General features: G+C 41.5%; 1 protein-coding gene across 1 annotated transcript; it reads left to right on the top strand.

Annotated features, from left to right (window-relative positions):
• The first annotated feature begins 568 nt into the window (after positions 1 to 568).
• Positions 569 to 16,671, top strand: SRI (sorcin). Its single transcript, XM_058725172.1, has 8 exons — positions 569 to 723; positions 1,697 to 1,780; positions 4,144 to 4,213; positions 11,553 to 11,596; positions 12,396 to 12,543; positions 12,802 to 12,915; positions 14,555 to 14,613; positions 16,461 to 16,671. The coding sequence occupies exons 1-8, from the start codon at positions 673 to 675 to the stop codon at positions 16,485 to 16,487; spliced, it is 597 nt and encodes a 198-aa protein (XP_058581155.1). The 5' UTR covers positions 569 to 672; the 3' UTR covers positions 16,488 to 16,671.
• The last annotated feature ends 454 nt before the right edge of the window (positions 16,672 to 17,125 follow it).

Genomic DNA, 17,125 nt, shown 5'->3' on the forward strand with positions numbered 1-17,125 from the left:
ATTTTCTAAGAACCTGGGCGGGGTTGCCTTGCCAGTCAATGCCCTCCGTCCTCCCCAGGCCATATGACACCCAGCTTAACCAAGAGCTGACCGCGTCCCCTAGCAAGAAAACAGGCCGGTGTTCAGTGAAATGTGCAACCGCAAACCAAAGGCTCGTTTGCACACAGTTCCTGAAGTTTATTCCTGTTTTCCAAGGGCGTTTTCTTATTTTGATTTTCCAACGTCTCCTTCCCTCACAGGCATCTAAGAGCTGTCCTAATGCATCCAGCTCCTTCCCTGCAAAACTGCACTCCGCTTAGAGCCGAGCGGCCCAGACTAACGAAGTTGGTTAAAATGTTCAAAAGTATCAGAATATAGCCGAGTTAGGAAGAAATAAAGAACCCCCGAGGCACCGTACTGGTGTTGGAATGTGCCATTCGTTTCGCAGGGAGGAATGCCACCGGCGTGAACTGCGTCGCAGGTCCCAGGCACTTGCGGGAACCTGGCTTGGGCGCGACCCCGGCACAGGAAGCGCGGAGCCACGCGGTGCGCACGCAGAGGGCTGAGGCGGGAGCTGAGCGCCGAGCGGGAGGGGGCTCCGGCGCGCGTCCCCCGCCGCCCGCGTGGTGCGTTCCGGGGCGGCCCCGGTGGGAGGGTGAGGGCGGTGGCGGTGGCGGCGGCGCAGTCTGCACCATGGCGTACCCCGGGCACCCTGGCGCCGGCGGCGGGTACTACCCAGGCGGGGTAAGTGCAGCCCGCGCGGGCTGGTGGCCCGGGCGCAACCCTGGGACACCGCGGACGCCGAGAGGCCACGCTGGGCCACTCCGCCGGGGCGGCTCCGCGGGCGCCTCCCGCCCCCACCCCGGGCTTCTCCCTGCCCGCTGCCTCGCCCCAGGCCGCTGCCCTTCGGCCTCATCCTGGGGCTCCCTCCTTCTCCGCGTCCCTTCGCCCTGCGGGTGGCTGCGTGGGGCCGAGGCGCGGGTGGGCTTTGATCCAAGAAGCCCACCCTGTGACTTTGGGACACGCGGCGTGAAATTGTGTAAATTCGCTTCCTTCCCCTCCGGGTTTCCCCTGAGAGCAACAGCCATTTTAATCTCGAATGGCCCTGGGATCCACCTCCCATCTTTAAAAGAAAGTGGGATTAAAAGAGAAATTGGGGAAAGACCGCTAGAGTAAAAGCCTTCCGGGAGGAAGGCCGCCTCGCCGGGCGCCTGGGATGTGCGTCGTCGTGGGAACTGTTTCTGAAAAGGAATGTTCCTTCGCCGCGCCTCCTCGCCCAGGTGCTCGCCGCCAAATAGCCTAACCGAGACACCTAAGCACGGCCTAGGCTACACCTGTCTCAAAATGCTTCAAAACACCATAATCGTTGTAAAAGGAAAAGGAAGACAATTCCGAGCTCTGCCCTTAAGTTGCTTGCCTAGGCTGCATTTAATCAGTAACCTGCAGGTTAATTGGGATTTTGAAAGTTGCTTCGCTCATGCAGATGTCACTATTCGGGACATCTCATTTTGGTCCAAGCTGCCAGTTTTTACATTGTGATGGAGCGGGAATGAAAGAAAAGGGGTGGGATGATTGCAGTTAGAGCGTGCTGGTGGTGGGGAGGTGAACCATGGATGTGAAGGGCCGGCATTTGCCTAGCTTTGCACAAAGGCATTCAGTGGTGAAAGAATAACACTGGATTCAGTGGGATGATGCTTTTGTGTTTGTTGTTTTACAGTATGGAGGGGCTCCCGGAGGGCCTGCGTTTCCCGGACAAACTCAGGATCCGCTGTATGGTTACTTTGCTGCTGTAGCAGGACAGGTTAGCTTTTTCCGTTAATATTAAAGAATTGTCAGAGTCTTCATTTGTATTAGCTGTTGTTAGAGTGGCATGGAAAAAAGAACTCTCCTCTGGAAAAGAATCCCTTTGCTTGTGGAAAGAAAAGAAGAGAGAAAGAATGAAGTTTATAGTCAGTTACTTATTTCTGCATATTCAGAACAAATTAGGACAAAGTGTTACCTGTATTTATGTTAGTTCACTTCAAGACTAAATTTGTGATTGAATTAATGCCAGAATGAACAGAATAAAGGGCAATAAATATACTGTGAGGATCTGTAAAGTAGAAAGATGTTTTTAGAACGATGAATTGTCAGGGTCCATGGTGGTTTACAGAGAATAAATTCCAGATCTGGTGAACACAAACCCTTGTTAGTACGGTTTACAGACATGTGCCAGTAATCATGTAGTCAGATTCTAATGGTCGCTTTCTTTGGATTGAATTTGTTAATCAATTACCCCCTGAGGAAATAGATACTTACGTTAAAAACTTACCAGCTTCAACATAAGAAAGTTACTTACTATTCCCTTACTATCAGGAAGTGAATCTTGTGCACAGTACTTTCTCTTTGATGCTGATGCTGTTACTAGGTCAGCTCTTCCATGTCCGTATAAGGTGTTGTGGCTTGTTGACCCAGAGAGAGAATTAAGGTGGGCTCCTGGAGACCTTTGACTTCTCTATATTATGTGGTAGGACAGGCGGTGGTGTACATTGAGGAAGGACACTTCCCTATTTCACCACGCCGCTGTGTATGGTAAATTCACTGCTGGTAGAACCCAGTCCTCTCCAGAAGGGATGTTTGCTCTTTTGTCTTGGCGTTTACCTTTGTTTTGATCAAAAGCAAGAAACAGCACAGTCTTAATGTGAAGAAGCTGTAAAATATTATGGGATAAAAATTCAAGACCGCCTTGCAGAAAAGCATTCTAAGAACTATAGCTCAAGAAATTGAATGGAAAATTGAGTCCAAAACCGAAAGAGCATCCATTTAAGTATCTGCTTAATCGGTTAATGATCTGTATCTCTGAAACCACAAGACAGGGCAAAGCTCAAGACTTGTGTTCTTAGATTGCCTGTGCCTCCAGCCCTGTAAGTGACCCCACCTGCTTCGCTTGCAGCAGACTGGGCCTACACCTACATCAGCATAGCCATTGTCTTTCAAATTATTGATCCTGCTCTGCACTTAGAAGTTACAATCCTCATGGACGTGAGGGATTTAGGTATTTTATTTTTAAATCCCTAAAAACAACATATATCTAGTTGTGAACTTGGTTAGCCAATAAATAGGCACTGGGAACCTGTATCTTCCAGATATAATTGTAGTTCTGAAAAAAACCATTCACCTCATCATAAACCAAGGGATCACAAAGGCCTCTGTTTTATCCAGACTTTATTCATGGATGTTAGCTTTGTATGCTGCTATGCCTTTACCACCCCCACCCCCCACAAAAAAATAGCTAGAAAGAGGAATAAGACTTTAAAGCAACTACATAAATAATTTTAAATGCTTAAATGGCAGTTTCCTAGCTCAGACTAAAAGAAGAGTAGTTCAAGACAGAAACTAATTTCATTCACACATTAAAAAAAAAAAACTTGTGGGGGCGCCTGGGTGGCGCAGTCGGTTAAGCGTCCGACTTCAGCCAGGTCACGATCTCGCGGTCCGTGAGTTCGAGCCCCGCGTCAGGCTCTGGGCTGATGGCTCGGAGCCTGGAACCTGTTTCCGATTCTGTGTCTCCCTCTCTCTCTGCCCCTCCCCCGTTCATGCTCTGTCTCTCTCTGTCCCAAAAATAAAAAAAAAATAAAAAACGTTGAAAAAAAAAAAAATTAAAAAAAAAAAAAAAAAAACTTGTGTATCAGAAGAAGAAACTGAATTTACCTCAGTGTTTCATTAAAAAGACCAACCTTCCACTTGAAAATTTAATCCCAAATCTAATTGAGGAACTTAGAGGAATGATAAGAAGATAATGTTAATACTAAAGTAGAGGTGTAAGCAGCTTTCCAACCTTGTGAATTCGTATGTAATAATTATTTAAAATAGAGTCTGAAATTGAATGCCCACTTAAGTATCACGAAATGTATTTTGTTTGTTTATGGCCCTAAGTATGCATTTGTGGAAGAGGACTTAACTATTTGTTTTTCTTTCATTATTATTTTTGAAAGTAGAATTGGGAAAGGAATGCCTATGTTTGGAAGGCATTCTTTTTTCCAAAAAATAAAAAAGGTCTTACGCATGAAAATGCTCATTTTCTTTGTCATTGCTAAAATAATATACTGAAAGTGAACAAAGAACTAGAACGTACAAATCATTATTGTAATTTGTCTTCCTATTTTTTTTTTTTTTTTTCAAAAGGATGGGCAGATAGATGCTGATGAATTGCAGAGATGTCTGACACAGTCAGGCATTGCTGGAGGATACAAACGTAAGTTGACAATCCCACAGTACTCTTCTGTTTCGTATTTTAACTTCCTTATGATTATAGCCTCCAAGGAAATTGAGCTTTTCTGATCCAGCATAATTTAGAATTTCAAAAGCTAATTTTGGTTGTTTATTATCACAAAATGTGAATTTGAAAACAGCTGTTAATAAATCATTCTACACTACCTGCCCGTTTAGCGGGTCCATTGGATTTGGAACCTTTGGAAGCAATGAGATGGGCAGCGTGGTCTCCTTCACAGAGGACGAGGTGAGGTGCTGAAATGAAATCTGCTAGGTCAGGTGTCATTAATGACAGGAGCTAACATTTACAACTGACCATTTGCCAAGAGTTGACTGCCCTGAGGCTGATGGCACTTAGGACTTTGAGTGCCTGGTCCTGTGCAGCTGCTCCCCAAATGGCCTGTCCTGCACTCCTAGTTCTGAGTGGTCAGTCCTGTCCCGCGTTCCCCGCAGTGGCTGGTCCCCACCCCTGGTGCTCAGGAAACCGGTTCTGCATTCATGGGCTCTGAGCATGCTGCTGGCAACATGAGTGCTTGCCATGACATCCCCCAGGTCTTTCTTCATTTCTCTTTCTGCTTCAGAGAGTGTGGGCAGGCTATGTTGGAAGTGCCCTTCCTAATTTCTTAACTCTTTGCACTAGTCTTCCTTCTGGCCTCGTCCTCAGTTCTGCCACCTTATAATTCAGTGCTTACACCACCTTCCTGCCTTTTGAAAGATCTCTTTGCCACGAGCTACAGATGGGGAATGATCGCAGAAGTACTGCATCTTATCAGTGCCTCTCATCATCCCATGTACATCCCACTTCTTTTCCAATCAGATCCTGACCCTGACAGATCCATAAGGTAGAAAGTAGTGTCTTGACTTGCTAACTTCTTTGCCTGTTGTTAATGGGGACAAAACATCAAATCAGAGCCTTAGCTGTTGGTAAACTGTGAATTAAAATGCTCAAACTACAGGGGTGCCTGAGTGGCTCAGTTGGTTAAACGTCTGACTCTTGGTTTTGGCTCAGGTCATGATCTGTTGGTTTGTGAGTTCTAGCCCTGCATCAGGTTCTGCGCTGACAGTGCAGAGCCTGCTTGGAATTCTCTCTCTTTGCCCCTACTGCGTGATCTGTCTCTCTCAAAATAAATAAACTTTAAAAATAAAATGCTCGAACTAGAAGTCACACATGAAGATTTATGGTCGCATTTTCTTTGACTGTTTGACATGGCATATTTACTAGATGGCTCTCTTCTTAAACTATTTGCATTTCTATTTTTATCCTTTGTATTATATGACTTAAGTATCCTATTAATATTTCCTAGTTGGAGGAATTAATATGAAAGAGGAACCGTTTGCATTTCTCATTTAATCTGGTCCTAAACAAAAGAAGCACTTTCTAGATTTGGGAATTTTTTTTTTTTTTTTTTTAAGTGTTGTAGGGAATACATTTAAAGTGTTAAATGTTGGGGCGCCTGGGTGGCGCAGTCGGTTAAGCGTCCGACTTCACCCAGGTCACGATCTCGCGGTCCATGAGTTCGAGCCCCGCGTCAGGCTCTGGGCTGATGGCTCAGAGCCTGGAGCCTGTTTCCGATTCTGTGTCTCCCTCTCTCTCTGCCCCTCCCCCGTTCATGCTCTGTCTCTCTCTGTCCCAAAATAAATAAAAAAAACGTTGAAAAAAAATTAAAAAAAAAAAAATAAAGTGTTAAATGTTAACCTCAAGCAGTTGGGGCTAGTGAACATAGCAGGTTTAATAGGGTTTATGAAAGTGAGCTGTGTAGCAACATAAACTATTACTCTGTACCCTTTCAGTAGAAGAGGTGTGGCAGGTTTTAAAATCTGACTAACAAATGGGCTGTATATCCTGGGAGAACAGTCCTTTTAAAAATTTCATATGAGGAGGCGCCTGGGTGGCTCTTGTCAGTTAAGCGTCTGACTCTTGGTTTCAGCTCAGGTCATGATCTCATGGTTCGTGGGTTTGAGCTGTGCATAGTTTCTGTGCTGATAGTGCAGAGCCTGCTTGGAATTCTCTCTCCCTCTCTCTCTGCCCCTCCCCTGTTCATGTTCTCACTCTCTCTCAAAATAAATAAACTTAAAAAAAATTTTTTTTAAATTTCGTGTGAGAAAATCATGTTTAGTGATGGCCGTAGAGCAGTGAGTTATAGGGAAGACATTTCCTGAGTCATCAGAGCCATGTGATTGAATTAATTTGCTTACCATCCTCTGGTTGTGGAGGGTGTAATAAATCACAAAACCATCCTGCTTGTGAAGTGTCACAGTGAGTTTCATGATACAGAAATTGTACAGCCATTGGTGTTTTTTAAACCCAGCTTCCAAACCAAAAAGTACAGGTGGAGGTGGAATGAGGAACAGAGAGTATTCCAGCCTAGTTCCTACAGTCATCTTCTCCAGCTTAAAAGGAACTGGTCATACTCAGAAGTGGAGTTGATAAGAAACGTTGCTCTAGTCTGTAAGATAGTAATTCAACTTCTTTTTTTTCCCCTTGAGTGTAGCCGTTACTCTATGGTAAGGCTGAGAGAAACAACTGAAGGTAATGTTTTCCTGCTAGGTCCATTACATTTTGGATTTCTACTAGAAGAAAAGATGTATGAGGCATTTTAGTAGAATGAACAGGAGAAGGGAGAGACTAAAAATAAAATTATCAAAGATTCTTCAAGCTATTTAAAATAGAATAGCACTAGTATTTCTTGGGACACCTAGGTGGCACAGTAGGTTAAGCGTCCAACTCTTGGTTTCGGCTCAGGTCATAATCTCACAGTTCGTGAGTTTGAGCCCCATGTAGGGCTCTGCACTTAACAGCACAGAGCCTGCTTTGGATTCCCTTGTCTCCCTCTTTCTTTGCCTCTCCCCTGCTCACACGTGCTGGGTGTGCACGTGTGCTCTCAAAGTAAATTTTAATAAATAAAAGCAAACTATTTCTGGAGAAAAATAAAATTAAAATTGAGCAAGAGATTTCCCTACCCAAACTTCTGTGACATCAGTGTTCTAGTTCATTAGAACTGTCTGGAATAGTGAATTTTCTCTCATTCACTTTTGTTCCCTGCCCATCACATTCCCTCTTTTAAACCCTTCTCACAAAAGATGACCAGATTTTTGGGCTTCCTGACACATCCTCTAACCTGTTAGTTTCTTCTTCTAAAATTCTTTGGTAGCTCCTTGGTACCTGTAAAACAAAACCTAAACCCTTAGTAGGAATTCAAGATCTTCTAATGTAGCCTCATCAAGCCTCCCACTTTGCTTGGCCTGAACTTTCCTGATACACTTTGCTTATGCTGGTCCATAGCACTACTTAACTGTCCCCAAATGTCCCTCATCTTTCCTGTCATTCAAGGCTTGACTTAAATGCTGCTGCTTCTGTGAAGTGCTTCTTAGTAGGAAGGAGCCTCCTGCTCCTCAGTACTTCCTGGTACTGCTTACTCCATTATGGTTCACCACTCTCTACCTTGATTAGAGTTGCATGTATGCATGACTTCTCTTTTCCTTAGACTGTCAGCTAGGGCAGGATCCAGTTTTTAATTTGTATCTCCAATGTTCTTGGTATCCTGGGCCCTGTACATAATGAGTACTTAACAGGCATTTGTTGAATTAATGAGTATGGAAGATTTCCTAAAATGGAGAAAGCATAGCTCTGTACCCTTATTGGTATTTTGACTTATGATTTGTCTTAAGGTATTATATAGTCCTTTTAAGTATCCATAAAAATGAGATTTTATTTTTAAAAACCTATCCTGCATATACTGGTTGAGGGGAGTGTATAGCTGTCTACACAGGGATGAGGGGTCCTATCTATTCAGCTGTCTAACAAACACATTTTAATGGATACCATCACGTGCAAGGTGCCAGGCTGTGCACCCACAAGTGGTGCCTGTGGGACACAGTGAAAAGTGCTGGGATAAGTGAAGTAGAGAGGCTGTGGGCCCACATAGGAGAGGCACATAACCCAGAAAGTGGTCAGGAAAGTTTTCCTTGCAGAACTGATGCCAAACTGAGGAGAAATGAAAGTCAAGCGAAACCAGGCAGATCAAGAAGTGAGAGGGATAAAGGGCAGTTGTGCCCCAGGCAGATAGAACAGCATGTACTAAAGACCCACAGGTAAGGGGAAACATGTGCATGTGCAGTCAAAGAACTGGGAGAAATTGGCCGTGAAGATGGAATGTGAACGTTGAATAAAGAGCAGGAAATTAGCTGGACTGGGAACATATGCATATGACTTCATATGCCACTTAGGTGCTTGGACTTCATCCTGACAGCAGTGCAACATGTCTACTGGGTTTTGTATAGAAGAGCACGTACTGTTCTGGATGTAGCATAAAAACCAAATTGCGGGGCATGGGTATGGGGGGTGTGGAGCACGAGGAGTCAGGGACACCTGTTAGGTGGCCATTGGAGTCATCAGGTGAGTAAAATACTTCCTAAACCAGGGAAGTGATTGTGGAACTGGAAATGGATAGGTCCTAAAGCAATTTAGAAGGCGATTGAGGGGTGCCTGGGTGGTTCAGTCGGTTGAGCATCCGACTTCAGCTCAGGTCATGATCTCGCAGTTTGTGAGTTTGATCCCCACATCATGCTCTGTGCTGACAGCTCAGAACCTGCTTCAGATTCTGTGCCTCCCTCTCTCTCTCTGCCTCTTCCCACCTTGTGCTCTGTCTCTCTCTCTCAAAAATAAACATTAAAAAAAGAAGAAGAAGAAGGTGATTGAATATCGGGGGACAGGGAACTGGGGACACTCCCTAGTTTCTGGCTTGGGTGACTGAGTGGATGGAGATGTTACTTGTAGCTCTTGGGACACAGGGAAGCTGTCTGCCTTACAGCCCCTCAAAATCCTTGACTTAAAGTCAGACACAAGTGGATCTGCCTCTTGGTTGACAGGCCCTCTAGAGCATTGGTTCCTAAACTTGAGCTGTGTCAGCATCACTGGATTGCTGAGCCCTGTCCTAGAATTTTTCATTTAGAAGGTCTGAGGTAAGACCGGAGAATTTGCATCTGGAACAAGCTTCCAGAAGATTCAGGTGGTCCAGGTCCACCAGCTGTTTTTATGTGAAAATAAATCACCTGGGGATCTTATTTAAATGCAGACTCTGATATTTTTGGTGTAGGTTAAAGGCCGAGATTCTGTAATTCTAAAAGGTCCCAGATGATGTTAACATGGCTGGTCCAGGAATCACACTTTGAGAAGAACAGTGGTCTCAACCTTGGCTGCTCACTGGAATCATTGAGAAGCTTTAAAAAAAAAACAGTCATGCCTTGGTTCCATGCTCAGGGATTCTCATTTAATTGCTCTGTGGTGATGGTGACAATACTGTATTATAATACTAGAAAATAGCTAAGAGAGTTGATCTTAAAAGTTCTCATCACACAGACGAAAAAGTTAACTATGTGAAGTGATGGATGTGTTAAATAACCTAATTATGGTTATCATTCTGCAGTATGTGCATATATGAGATCATTACATTATACACCTTAAACTTACAGAATGTTATTTGTTAATTATATCTCCGTAATGCTGAGGGGAAAAAAAACTGTTCTGTGGTGCAGCCCCAGTACTAGGATCTTTTAAAGCTTCTGGGTGATTCTGATAAGCACCCGGGATTGAAAACCATTGGTCTAGATCAGAGAGACTTCGTGCCTCCACACAACTTAAAAGTCAAAATGAAGAATCAACCAACTCTTTCTCAAAAGTGTGTAGAAGTGTTGGCTTCCTGTCACCTCAGAGACCTGTATCTGTGGATTAGATGGAGTTTGAAGGGCCAAAACAGAGATAGTCCTCCACCTTTTATTTCATGTTCCAGAGTATGCCAAACACAGGAATCTGTTAAAAGTGGAAAATTTATAGTTTATACTGTTTGGAAACACTACAGTACTGAGAGTTAGCTCAGATGTATTTGAAATTCAGTTTGTTGGAGATAAAAATGAAGCTAGTAAGAGCTGTAAAAATGTTAGTTCTGTGTGCCTCTCAACAAACTTGCAGAATTTATGCCAGCTTTGCCCACCTGACCTTTGTCCCTTCTGCCTTCTAGCCTTCTAGCTTCTTTGTAACTATATATTTCCCCAGTCATTGATTCTCATGAACAGAATGGAAGATGCAAGGAATTTTTTCTTTATATTTGCTAATGCTTAGGTAGGTCATCAGTAGGCCCATTAACTAGTAAATATATTCTAGTGTGTTTTTCTAAGTGTCGTATAGAAATGTCCTCAGAATATATTCAAGCTGTACAAAAACTCAAAAGGCTTCCAAATCGTGGTCATCACTGAATTGGTCATTATATCGTATTCCAGAGTGCTCTTACTTTTAACACTGTTCTAGCAAGCATATTTATCTGGTTTCATATATAAACTTACTGTATATAAAAAGGTGTCATAAGCTATATGAGGTAGGAGGTAATTCAGTGTGTGACATTAAAGGGGAAAGAAAGGTAAACAAATGAACTAGTGACACAGAACAAACAAAACCAGCAATTGATAGTCAGGAGTAGAAATGTAGTAACCCTATCTTCCCACTCACCATGGTGAATATAATACATTATGGTTCATTATGGTGAATTAAACTCACTATGTTACAGTTTCAAAGGCAAAAAAGTATATAAAACTTTTTTAAAAAGACTATATTAGCAGCACCTGAGTGGCTCAATTGGCTAAGTGTCCGACTTCGGCTCAAGTCATGATCTCACAGTTCGTGGGGTCGAGCCCTGTGTTAGGCTCTGTGCTGATAGCTCAGAGCCTGGAGTGTGTTTCAGATTCTGTGTCTTCCTCTCTCTGCCCTTCCCCCGCTCGTGCTCTGGCTCTCTCTGTCTCTCAAAAATAAATAAATGTAAAAAAAAAATTTTTAAGACTGTATTATAGAAAATGTATGCCTATCTAAGAACAGAGATAATTATTACGAACTTCCATGCACCTGTCACCCAGCTTCAACAATTATCAGTGTGTTGTTATTCTTAGTTCATGTGTAATCCTGTCTGTTTTCTTTTGAAGCTCATTCCAGATATCTTAACATTCATTTCATCTACAAATAACTTCAGTATATATGTTTCTAAAAGATAAGGACATTTCCCTCACCAACTTCAAAGCCATTATCATACCTAAAAATATTAATAGTACAATGCAATACTTTTTTTAAAAGATTTCTATTAAAGTTATTAAAATCAAATTTGGGTTCTGCAAGGAATCCCCTCTATCTGGAAAAAATCTGCTTCAAAACTCCCATGTTGTTTAGCATATAAAAATAAGATTGTGTAAATAAATAGTCATTTTCCTAATTGAAATTTGAATGTATGCAATATAATGTGAATTTTTGAAACTATTATGTGCTTTTTTTGATTTAACAGCTTTTAACCTGGAGACTTGTCGGCTTATGGTGTCAATGCTGGATGTATCCTTTACTTTGATTGATATCTAGAGTGTTTTTTTCTGATCACCCTCCCCCCCCAAAAAAAAATTCTTCCTAAAAGAATTTATCTAGGAATTAATACCCAGTAAACACAAGGTGACAGATGACCACAAAAAAAGTTTTCTGAAATCATTAGCTTTTAAGATGTAGTTTGGTGTGAAAAAGGAAAGGAGCTCAGTAAATAGAATGTTGGTTCCTCAAGAATTCAAGGAAGCATCAGAGAACACCTATAGAAATCAGAGTGGTCTGGCAAGGTTTTTTGCTTTAACAGTGAGCTATGCATGATTCATACCTGACCTTCAGGCAGTGGAATTTCTCACATCACAGTTACTGCACTCAGGTTAGCTAGTGGTGACCCTGCAGTGCCTTTCATCCCACCTCATTTTCCAAAAGTGAAAACCCTGCGTCTGGAAGGGCCCAGCAAAGGAATGTTAAAGCCAAGACCCCAGGACCCTAGCAGCATCACCTGGGGCGCCCAGAAAGTGCGGCACAGTTCCAGGAACTCTGTTTTTTACCTGTGGCTCACAGTGGCCACATTATTTCACTGTAATCACCTCACATAGATTATCTTTTTCCCACAGTGGAAATACGTACTCAGCTTTTCTCCCTAGGCCCTTTTTATTATCTCATTGGAGTATGTTTTTATTATATCACACTAAGAAGAACATACAACATTTTTAACCTTTTTAGCAGAAAGATCATTATATTCCCTTATCCTTGATCTTGAATCGTTACAAAATGTTGCAAAATAAAGATACTCTAATCCTTGATTATAATTCAGAGAGATATGTCAGGCACAATGGGTTTCAATGAATTTAAAGAACTCTGGGCCGTGCTGAACGGCTGGAGACAACACTTCACCAGTTTTGACAGTGACAGGAGTGGAACAGTGGACCCTCAAGAACTGCAGAAGGCCCTAACCACAATGGGTGGGTATGGCTAACTTGAGCCACCTGGTCGGCATAATTCTGTGTTAATTTCTAAAACTAAGTGCTATGGGAAGGCAGTTTCTGATTTCTAGAAGAAGTGTATATTCATAATTACATGATACATACATAGTTGCTAGTGTGTATTCGTAATTAAAATGAGTGTGCCCCCTGTCTGAAAAAAATTGTGCTTGATTATTTTCAACGGTCTTCTTGTAATCCTTTCACGTTTTTTTCACTGGGTGATTTTCCTTCCTTCAGGATTTCGGTTGAGTCCCCAAGCTGTGAATTCAATTGCAAAACGATACAGCACCAATGGCAAGATCACCTTTGATGACTACATCGCCTGCTGTGTGAAACTGCGAGCTCTGACAGGTGTGTTCTTTGAGATGGTGTCTCTCCAAGGGCCAAGAAGACACAACTTGCATGACATTTCATTTTCAGTGTTCTGAACTTCTTTTGTCCCTGATCACTCTTTCCACCCCCCCTCATTTCAATGGCTTTTTTTTTTTTTTTTTTAATTTTTTTTTTCAACGTTTTTTATTTATTTTTGGGACAGAGAGAGACAGAGCATGAACGGGGGAGGGGCAGAGAGAGAGGGAGACACAGAATCGGAAACAGGCTCCAGGCTCTGAGCCATCAGCCCAGAGCCCGACGCGGGGCTCGAACTCACGGACCGCGAGATCGTGACCTGGCTGAAGTCGGACGCTTAACCGACTGCGCCACCCAGGCGCCCCTCAATGGCTTTTTTAACACTGCTATTGAACCTATCTAGCAGAGTAATTGTGTTTTTTGTTTTCAGAAATTCTTTCAGATTAGTGGTAATCTGCCATTAAAATAATCTTAACTTTCACAAAATATTCCAAAATATGATAAGCTAATTTGTGCACTTTTGATCAGAGTATGAGTAGTATTCTGTGATTTCTCCCTATAATGTAAATATGTGAAGAGAGTAAAATTACTCATTTGTATTTTAAATGGTAGTCATTTAAATGGTAGTGATATTAAATGGTAGAACGTACTTCTTAGATGAGGCTATATTAGTAATCTCTACTTTTCTATCCCCTTTTTCTTTTGTATATTTTTGTTGTTCCAGTCTTCTCTTTAGTCTTTTTTACTCTTTTTAAAATGTGGTTTTGTAATTTTTTTTTTTTTTTTTTGCATCCTAACAAAAATTTGTGGTCAGTTTTTTTAATTTAAATTCAAGTTAACTTACAGTGTAGTAGTAGTTTCAGGAGAATTTAGTGACTCATCACTTACATATGACACCCAGTGTTCATCCCAACAAGTGCCCTCCTTAATGCCCATCACTCATTTAGCCCATTCCCCCTACCCATCTCTCCTCCAGCAACCCTCAGTTTCCGTATTTAAGAGTCTCATGGTTTGCCTCCTTCTCTGTTTTTTTCTTATTTTTCCTTCCTTTCCCCTATGTTCATCTGTTGTGTTTTTTAAATTCCACATATGTGTAAAATCATATTACATTTGTCTTTCTCTGACTTATTTCACTTAGCATAATATACTCTAGTTCCATCCACGTTGCAGGTAGCAAGATTTCATTCTTTTTGATTATTAAAGTAAATTCTTTTCAATAGCACAGAGCTCAGATAGGTGAAATATTTTATTACAGCCCGTTTGTCATATTAGGGACTCCCATCTATTCATTTCCTAATTAAACATTATCTATGTTATTAACAAGTTTGAAATTCTGTGTTTTTATCACAAGTAATGGCCTTGGAGGTCACATGGCTTTTACTGACTTTGGGATAAGATGCTTTCTTCCAGCTGCACATTGAAAAAGACAGTTGACTAACTTCTACATTGTTGTATTACTTTGTTGTTTATTAAATTTATTCATGTTCATTGTAGTTGGCTTCTTTGCTGTGGTCTTTTGTTTATGTTAGCTGGTTTTACAACGCACATGTTTCTACAGTTTGAACCCAATGCCAAAATAAGTAACTATTGTGATTTCAGATGTTACAAAAATAACCATAAATTTTACTGTGGTGTTTTACAGACAGCTTCCGAAGACGGGATACTGCTCAGCAAGGTGTTGTGAATTTCCCATATGATGATGTAAGTCTCCGTAAATTCACAATTGGGCATCCCTTTTGAAGTGAGCCATTAAGAGTATCTTAAGGATGCAGAGTAATGAAGGATTAAATGATCAGGAGTTACCGTTCAAAATTTATCAATTTCATTTATTTTTTTTTTTTTTTTTTTTAATTTTTTTTAACATTTATTTATTTTTGAGACAGAGAGAGACAGAGCATGAATGGGGGAGGGTCAGAGAGAGGGAGATACAGAATCTGAAGCAGGCTCCAGGCTCTGAGCTGTCAGCACTGAGCCCGACGCGGGGCTCGAACTCACGGACCATGAGATCGTGACCTGAGCCGAAGTCGGACACTTAACCGACCGAGCCACCCAGGTGCCCCTCAATTTCATTTATTATTAGTCTTACTCATAGACCACTGTTTGATTCGCATTAAAAGACTTGGTTCAAAGCCCAAATGGTCTCACTTGCTGGTAGGGTCACTTAGGCAGGTTTCTTCATTGCTCCAAGACTATTTGAGGAGAGGAAGTAGTAATGCCTTCTTCCCTGGGCTGTTGTGAGATTTCAATCAGAAATGTCCCTGAAAACATCATGCAGATATTGCTGTTTTTGGCTTCATTGAATAAATATCTCAGTCACTGAGAAGTAAATTTAACAACTCCAAGCTGTACCTGACACACCCATGTTCTTCATTGAGGCTATAAAGCACAAACTTAAGTTGCAATTTAAAACAATGTATTTACTAAACAGCCACACTAAATGTGATAGGACAAGGCAAGGCCACGTAACCAATGTGAACATAGCCAGTTGTCATCTCTGATGGCATTAGCTGAATACACATAACTAGGGAGATGCTTAGTTGTTCTTCTATTTTTTGGTCAGCTATGGACTTTAAAAAATTGCTTTCAGAATAGCAGTCACTGTGATAACTGAATGTTCTAAAAAAGGTTTCTCTGCTACAAAATGCAAGGATGCACATATTTTCAGTTTGGCAGCTGCCACAGTTCAGATCATTTAAAAAGGCTTATGTGTAAGTATGTTTATTTCTTCTGCTTAAAGGTGTGTTTTCATTAGTGTGTATCAGTGTCTCGGGTGACAGTCCTGTCATTCTTTCCAAAGATGGAAAAGCAGCCTATGGAGTGGGAAGTGCATGGACTTTGGCCTCCGATGGGCCCTTAGGAGATTTTAAATGTTCCCTTTTATCTGAAAGTGATCATTAGCTTGGCCTTGTAGGAATGCTGTAGGGATTAGCATACACAGTGCCTCACTGGTGTCGGAGGAATGAGAAAGAAAATTGATAGAAAAGCAGAGTGTTGGTGTTTATGTGAAGCAAACGTTTCACAGCAAATGCTGATGCCTCTCAACTTGGGTTTCTGAATTGCAGAGGAAAGGTCATATATTCCGTTTCTGTGTATACACATCCTTGCATGCTAGGATTTATTTGCAATTAAGCAGATTTTAAGGGCATAACCTATTTAAAAGGTGCTGGTGCCAGAGCAGTGGGGTACTACTGTGTAGTTTGGAGGTCCCCAGGTGATTTAACAGTATCAACTGTTATTTCTGAGTGGGTACCTTTTACCATGACCATTACCATTTCTAGAGTCTGAGATATTTGGAATTTAAATATTCGTTATCCATTGAAGTGAAGTCTGCTTTCTGTAAGAAGAGAAACCCACTCGATTTTCTATTAGACTGCTTCCCCTACAAACATGAACCTTTCTGTCTATCATGTACTTTTATTTTAGAAATGGATGTTTCTTGATCCATAATTCAATTTAGGAAAACAAAATGTAAACTGCTGAAAAATAAGCTAGGGTGTACTCAGTGCCACAATGTGTGCAGGGTAACGTGGACTTGGTCTCTCTTTCAGTTTATTCAGTGCGTCATGAGTGTTTAAATCAAGAGGAAGCTGCATGAACATAACCGACATTCCGACTGGAGTCCTCTTTTGCCTTTGCCTTCAGTAACGTGTGTAACTTGCATCACTGCTTTTCCTTAAGGGCCGTCATAAACGTTTATTACTTTATGTACAACTGAAGTTTTTAGTATTGATAATAAATTCTTTGGAATTTTACTAATACGAGATCGGGTCTCTTATACCATTTAGAACTTCGTTGAGCCATTGTCAGTGATGCCTTATTTTGTTGCTGAGCCTCTTTTATGTAAATTTCAGCATGCAAAATGTTTAAGGCACATTATGTATTTTTCATTGTAAGATACTTTAAAATCTTCCCATCAGACTATATTGTTCTTCTCTTTCCTAGAAGAGATTTTACATGGTATTGAAGGCCTTATGTGTGGAGTATTCTTATCATGTAAATGATTTATACCGTCAGGCTTCACCTTAGTGGAAACTTAAGAACAGGCTTTAAGGCTTACACATTTTTGATGGCCACACAATTGGACAGGGAGCATGAGTGATTATTTTCTGCCTCTTTAACACCTGTTGAACCATTTGAGTGGCAAATACTATCTGTCACCAAGTTTGTCATCATCCACCTAGACCTTTATTAACTGCACTTAAAAATCTTGTAA

This window comes from Neofelis nebulosa, chromosome 4, assembly GCF_028018385.1.
Source record: "Neofelis nebulosa isolate mNeoNeb1 chromosome 4, mNeoNeb1.pri, whole genome shotgun sequence".
NCBI lineage: Eukaryota > Metazoa > Chordata > Mammalia > Carnivora > Felidae > Neofelis > Neofelis nebulosa.